This window comes from Pristis pectinata, chromosome 8 (assembly GCF_009764475.1).
Source record: "Pristis pectinata isolate sPriPec2 chromosome 8, sPriPec2.1.pri, whole genome shotgun sequence".
Classification (NCBI taxonomy): domain Eukaryota; kingdom Metazoa; phylum Chordata; class Chondrichthyes; order Rhinopristiformes; family Pristidae; genus Pristis; species Pristis pectinata.
This window is the reverse complement of record NC_067412.1, coordinates 50127555-50135285: the sequence shown is the minus strand read 5'-3', so window position 1 is coordinate 50135285 and position 7731 is coordinate 50127555. Positions and strand designations below refer to the sequence as shown.

General features: G+C 37.9%; 1 protein-coding gene across 1 annotated transcript in view; it reads left to right on the top strand.

Moving 5' to 3' along the window:
* Nucleotides 1-5802: 5802 nt before the first annotated feature.
* The window catches only part of LOC127573468 (sodium- and chloride-dependent neutral and basic amino acid transporter B(0+)-like), a 40426-nt gene continuing 38497 nt past the window's right edge, over nucleotides 5803-7731 (top strand). Inside the window, exons 1-2 of the mRNA XM_052021721.1 lie at nucleotides 5803-5984; nucleotides 6200-6353. Coding sequence (XP_051877681.1) covers nucleotides 5913-5984; nucleotides 6200-6353 — 226 coding nt within the window. The 5' untranslated portion in view covers nucleotides 5803-5912. The remainder of the gene's footprint in view (nucleotides 5985-6199; nucleotides 6354-7731) is intronic.

Sequence of the window (7731 nt, the reverse complement as noted above, 5' to 3'; positions counted from 1 at the left end):
ATTCCTTGGATTATTTATGCAGAAATACTCAAGATTCAATGCAACGTAAAGGTTACCTGCTTGGGCAATAAAGAAGCTAAGGAATGTGGTGCTGAGAATCTGCTTTAGATAGTTAAAAACATCGCTCTCAGCAGCTCTTTCACAGGCCCCTCAACACAATGCCTCATTTGTGATCCCAACAATGTAGTTGTGATTTGCTCCATACCTATGCAGCTAACTGCAACCCACACCCATGTCCTGACCTAAACCTCAGTTTCCTGATCACCCACCGACTAAAACCACAACCCTCCTCTCTCCACCTGATCCTAACTCCAGCCTCTCTTCTCCTGATCTACCTCATGGCTCATCAGCTGAAGGTGAGATCTACAAGTTTGCTTCCCCATACTCTGCCATGGGAGGACACACAGGGCAGTGGCCTTCCAGCATGGTAAGCATGTAGCCCTTTTTCTATAGGCAGGGCAAATTGAAAAGGCAATTAAACAAAGCACTCAGATCCTGGCTCTCTTAGCAGAAGAAAGCATTATAAAATCAAAGAAATTTTGCAAACCCGATGTAAGACACTGGTTGGGCCTGACCTGGAGTACCATGTTCAATTCTGAGTCTTTTGGAAAATGTGCAGAGGAAACTTACTAGAGTTGTAACATCATTGGTGGACTTTAGTTATTAAAGAACCTGGATATGATGTTGTTGCTCTCCAATGAGCAGAGAAAATTTAGAGGGGATTTGATTGATTGTAAATCATGAATAATTTTGATTGAAAACTGCTTCCAACAGCAGAATGTTTAAAAGCCAAAGAGCATGGATTTAAGGTGACTGACAGAAGAACCTGAGACAATTTGTTATGACCTGTAATGCACCACCCTGGAAGACTGGTGCAGCAGATTCAGCACTAATGTTCAAAGGAGATAAGTTAAGTACACGAAAAGGAAATATCGACAGGGTTTATGAAAAGTGCAGGAGATTAAGATTGATTAGATCACTTAATTAAAGAGCTGGCATTGCCACTTGGGTCAGAAAGCCCATACAACAAATCAGGCATCTTAAGAGGGGGTTAAATTTCCATGAACTTTCACATCCTCAAACATAATGTGCAAAGCAAGTGAAACACTCAAGAATGACCGTTCAAATTCAATTCCTTTTCTATCCTTCTATTTCTTTCATTCAATTTCATTTACAGCTGAACCCCCTGGCTGATAGTGTGTAACCTTCTCCCTCCAATGTTTATGCAGCTGTCGATGTTTGACGTTTTAGCTGTCACCCCATTCTCACGCTGATTGTTCCCTCAGAATTGCCCCAAATTTTGCTTGTTGTTCACTTGGCATCACCCTCATCTTTGCTCTCCAAGCCCAAATGCTGCTAATTTGCCTAAATCTATTATGCAATCATCAGGCCTAGCTGAATGATGTCAAATGTTCAGGTCTCACTCTTTGTCAGAATTGAATAACACACTGTAATTATCCAGGGGAGAAAATTTTACCTTCGTCTCCTTTTGCCCACCACCAGCTGTGTCCACAACCCACATGTCCATTTGGCTCATCTCCAACAACAACTATGAACAGCTAATTTGTTGTTACAATTAAGATTGTTCAGAAGCTGCCTCCACTGCTTCCCCACTCGCACAAAGAAAAACCTCATACTATATACATAACCTAGCCTTGGTCCTTTGTACCTTTAGAGCTTTTTTTCCTAGTTTACATCATGCTATTTTAAAGCTCATCCGGCCCATAAGATCCATCTCTTGTTGTTGGAATGTTTCAAGGAGTTCAAACTATGCTCATTTACCTTGCATACTTTAGATTTGATTGTGTAAATATTTCATTGAGCATTTATGGTTCCATAAAGAATTGAAGGTTAGGCTGCAGTACTTCTTGTTCTAAGATTCTTTTGACTGAGGTAGACTCCGTAAACTTAAGTGCAAGTGTTTACTGTGACATAGGTTTTGCATCTGATAATTTTAGTAATTGAGCAGTCACCTCTGCACCTGAATGTGTTTCTGACTTGCCAAGTTGTGGAAGGTAACCTGTAAGAAACAAGCAATGATTAAAAATGGCAAGCATCACTTTCTGATTTGGAGTGTCCTCATAATAGTCAAAGTCAACTGTAACTTTTAATATTTTATTTATTATGAGCACATACTTTTCATTAGGATCAGTGTTTATGGATTTTAAGAAATAATTCATGGAATTTGTATTGTTCTTCACTTGACTCTAACCTTTTGATAAATATTTCACAAGCATACTTATGAAGAAAGCAAAGCACATACCTGGAAATTGCATCACTCCTAATCCTGCCCACTTGTGGAACAGCTTAGATACTCTTTTGGATCACAACCATAAAGCAAATGTTTAAGTGCATTTACAATGCCCAACAATTCCTTAAATGGCAATCTGGACAGCTTCCCACAATTACCTCTTGAATTTACGTTATCTGCTTTCAACTGCCACACCACTGTAGGACTCTAGCCCTTAAAGAACACTGCACAAAGCTGTTGAAAATACATTGTACTGATGGTTTCTCTGCACAGATGGCTGAGGGAAAAGGCTGGAGTGGTGGCAATGAAGGAATCAAATCCTCTGTGCCAGGCAGTGGGATAGCAGAAGTATATACAGGCCAAATATAAAGGGGAGCTGGCACAAAGCAGCAGTGAACTGAACATGCAATGACCAATTAAAAGAGGCCTCTCCCACTGGTTTCTTCTTCAAGCCTATATACTATCCACTCCTCCCCAGTGTAGAGAGGAATGGATAGTACAAAGGCAATATCTCTGAAATGGTGAGGCCAGGATTTCCTTGGGGACAAGATGCAGATGGAGTCATCAAGGTGATAAATCAGTGAGGACGGTTAGATGGAGAACATATGAACAGAGTAACATAAAAATCTATGAAATGATAGCAGTAAGAAAGAGAGAATACAAACAAAGTTACATAAAAGGTGCCAGATGCAGAGTTGGACATAATGACCAGCAGGTCAGCTGGTGCTAATGGACAGAGAAAAACTGAGCCAATACTACAGGTGGATGACCTCAACAGAAAAAGCCTGTTGGGATACAGAGATACCTGAAGTTGTAGAATTCAATACTGAGTCCAGAAACCTGTGAGATGCCCACATGGAAGAGGAAATGCTATCCCACAAGTTGACACTGGGCCTCATTATAATGTTGCAGGAGGCCACAGACATCCTGTACAATGGGGAGAGATGGGTGAGATGGGGAATCAAAGTGGAAGACAACAGGAGAACAGAGTTGCTGACTGAACAAAAGTGCTCTGCAACCTCGATTCTTCCAATGTAGAGAAGACCACGTTGTGAACACTGAATGCATTACATAGATTGGAAGAAATGCAAGTGAATTGACTACAGATAACCTACTTTCTCTATTTGTATGCAAACTGGTTCGTTCTACTATAGGTCATTCGTCTGTAATATTGCTTCCATTTTCCTCCATCCGTTACCACTGTCTGATCTACTAGGCATTTCCAATAACTCTCCTTTTTGCAATTTTTAGGCTCCTTTGTTTGTATTCTCTTTTTCTAACTACTTTCTAGCTATTTTCCTAATTTCATCATATCTATATTCCCTTGTTCATGTGTTCTTTCTCTAACTGCCTTAACCTATCAATTGGATGACTCTGTCTACAGTTTATCCCACAGCAATCCTGGCCTCACCCCCCATAAGTGATATTCCCTTTGTTATATCCATCCCTACACACTGTCTCTGCAAAATAAAACTAACATCTTCTCTCTTTCCCAGTTCTGATAAAGGCTTTTTAATATGAAACCTTAAATGTGTTTCCATTTCCACAACTGCAGCTTGACTTGCTGAGTGTTTCTAGCAGTTTCTGTTTTTATTTCGGATTTCTAACATCTGCAGTTCTTTGATTTTCAAAAAGTACATAGTACATAGAACATAGAGCAAGTTCTTTATCTCTGAGTTGAGAACCTGGAGAACATTGCAAATTATTGTCGTCACAGTATTTCAAAAATCTTTGGAGATAGTAATGTGGACAGGTTTGGTCTCTCCACCAAAGGAAAAATATGTATGGATTAGAGGAATTGCAGCAAAGATACACCAGATTAATTCCTAGGATGCAGGGGATTGTTCTGTGAAGAGACATTAAGCCGAATGCATGTGTATTCTTTAGAGTTAACAAGAATGTGAGGTGATTTCTTTGAAACATACAAAATTCTGATGAGAGTTGACAGGGTAGATGCAGGGATGATATTTCTCTACCAGAGAGTCCAGTACCAGAGGTTACTATCTCAGAGTAAGCCATTCAAAGTTGAGATAAGAAGAAATTACTTCATCCAAATACTAGTGGATCTTTGGAATTCTCTACCCAAGAGGGCTGCAGAGGTTCAGTCACAGAGTATATTCAAGACGAATATCAATAGATTTTTGGAATTATTGGGGGAATCAAGAGATATGGGGTTAATGCAGGAAAGTGGCACTGAGATAAAGAAAAGTCATGATAATATTGAATGGCGGGGCTGGTACCAGGGTCCAAATGATCTGCTCCTGCTTTTATTTCTTATGTTCTTATAGTAGCTCCCTGAAAACGTGAGTACCTACATTTTTTGTAATTTATGCCAAAAAATATAATTTTCCAACATGTAGCACTGTAGAGGACAGAGTTACATGGTCCAATTACTATCCTAACAATACTTTATTGATAATCCAATTTTTTTTTAAATCACATGATGAAGAATTTTCTTTTGGAACAGATCTGGGAAATTCTTGTTTTGCTGAATGACAGGTTTTATAGGTTTACAGCTCAGAACCTGTAAAGTTGATTGAAAGATAGTACATTTTTACCAGTATTTATATGGGAGTATTAATCTGATAAAGATCCAATACATAATATATACTTTTTAAGGTTAAAGTATGATAGCTGGTTTCTATTATCTCTCTGCAATACGTTTCTTTGGAGGTGGGGGGTAACTTTAAAACATGTCATTTAAACAGTCAAAAAAAGCCAAAAGAACAGTTCTTTTTCAGATCTGTCATCCAGTTCAATCTTTTTGTTAAGCACATATGCATGTGCACTATCTGATTGTAATTACTGTTTATGAAATTAGTTTCTAAAATTTAAAGATTTCAATTGACAGTCCCCTGCCCTCGATTTTGTTTAACCATAAACAGGTTAGCAACTTTACTATCTGGACAGCGTGAGAAATCCCTTAACTGATCAATCATCTACCCGTTAATATAACAAATATCAAATTTAGCCACAGTCTTAAGAGAAGTTAACAACAAAATCTCTACTGATATCCTATGTGCCTTTGACGCAGCATAAACACAACACATACAGCTGAACTGGAATCAGTTAATGTTGGATGTGATACCACTTGAAGGTAAAGGATGTAATCTCAGAATATTTCGAGGAAAATCAAATGCTCAAACTGTAATTACAACTGTAAAATGAACTCAGGCGCTTTTAAAGTTCTGTCATCAAAAAAAATCCAATTTTTAAGCAAGTACAATCAGAGTTCTGCTTTGTCTGTGTTCTAAACTGATGCAAGTACATTTGATACTTTGTACCTTTAAATTCCAGATATTATCACATGCATTTGTCCAATAAGCAGATGCAGAATAATTCACTTTGCCACAAAGTGTTCTGAAACAAATACAAATGACCAGCAATCAAAAAATGTTGGTCTGACAGATCAAACTATTAATGGTAGAAACACTCTCGAAGCTTGGATGTCATAATGACCTGAGTAAACAGAGTTACACCCCTTTTAAATTGCATAAAAGGGATTGGGTTCTGACTGCTGAAGAGTCTTTCCTGAGGCGGAGCTTATTAATCGTGAACAGGATCCTGAAGCAGGAAAGAAATCAAAAGATTTTTTGATAAAGGTGCTGTCCTGAGGGTTTTTATCCAGTCTCTCAACAAGTGGAACAATCATAGTCCAATAATGAACAAGGAAGAATTGACTTTACCTGGCTACTCACAAAGTGCTATCCAAACACATATTCCAGAGAACACAGTGAGTATTTTATCAAAATGTAGCAACAAACTTACATAAAATCCTGTAGTGTACTGTTGATTTGGTTGTTGTGAGTTGCAGCGGCTCACTGTTGGGTTTAGGGTCAAAGCTAAATAGACAGCCACTTGGTATTTGCGTTAACATTCTACTTCTTGTATGAGATCTATATTGCTGAAGCCTAACTTCAGGTTCAGCTATTTCCTTTCTTCCCTCAGGTTGCCACTGATGACAATGTGACCGAAAGTGATGAGAATTTGGAGCGAGGCAACTGGTCTTCCAAGGCTGACTACCTGCTCTCAATGATCGGTTATGCTGTGGGTCTGGGTAACGTCTGGCGATTCCCCTATCTGGCATACAAAAATGGAGGAGGTACTGTACAGAATCCAAAGTGCAGGGGTGGGAAAATAAGAAAACAAAGGAGAAGTTGTTTGAGTTATAAAGAATATTAAACACATTGAACCAGAGATTCTACAATAGGTAAAGACTCTATGGCTGAGCACTATAGAGATAAGGAAGGATTGAATGAATCTCTCAGTTCTAAACTGTTGGCTAATTAAAAATTCTATCGTGGGTCGAGGAAGCATTTTCATTTTTATATAGTAAAAAGGAAATTAATATTGAAATTATTGGACCATTTCCTTCCAGAGGATGACCGACAACCTCTGGGAATATTTAGAGTGAGAATTCGATTTTCCAAAAGATTGACACTGATCACAACCCCACTTAAAGAGATTTGACTCTAGTTTGGACTAGAATAGATTACTAAAATGAAAGAACATTTGTATTGCACAGCATCTGAAATTCTCAGCTATCAGTTTCCTGAAAGAATCAGTCTCTGGGGCCTTATGTATAGGTAGGGGTCATACCCGTTCGTGCGAAATGCTCATAGCAACCTCACCAAATTAAAAACTAAGACACAAAACTACAAAAATATCACAACACAGTTGTCCATTGTTTCTGGTTAAAGAAAGAGAGTATTTTGCTTCAGTCAGAGAATGAATTTCGTAAGCTGGGAATTTCCCTGGGAACTTCATTAAATAATTATGATTGGAGCAGAGAGTTGAACACTTCCCATGCAGTAATGTACATTCACATTATAAAATCTTCACCATTAGGAAAGAATGAGGGTTAATTAATTGTTTAGTGGAGAGACACATAGAAGTAAATTGTATTTGGATAAATCAACAGAGAGGTACAAAGCTAGAAAGAAAAAAACAATAAATAAACTGGGGAACATGTTTCAACAAAGAACTGTAAGCGTGTCATACTTTTATAGAGACTTGGAGTGCTAACTCCTTATATAGTTCCTCAAAGTAATCAATAATGATCTCTTCTTTCTTGAAAAAAATCTGATGTTCAGGCCTTAGAAATCAAAGGAAATTCAATTTATCACCTTCTGTGGGCTTGGTAAAAGTTGATGGCATAATGTACCACCTTTTACTTCACACAGAAATTTTGGCAGTTTTTTAGTCATATCATTGCAATTGGTTTTAAATGTTAACATTTCCATATTATATGTTACATGGATTAATGAGTGCATAGTTCCACAAATGTTAGAATCAGGTTTAAGCCCCACCTATTAGAATCAGATTACAGCTTGTCTATGATTTCCAGAGGAACATTCACTTGAAACTCACAGATTCACATTCCTTCAGATCAAGTGTCCATATCCAAGTTGCTTTTTACATTAAATTTGTTGAAGAAATGAGAATGATTGGAAGATTTTCTAAATTAATTTGAAAACCAT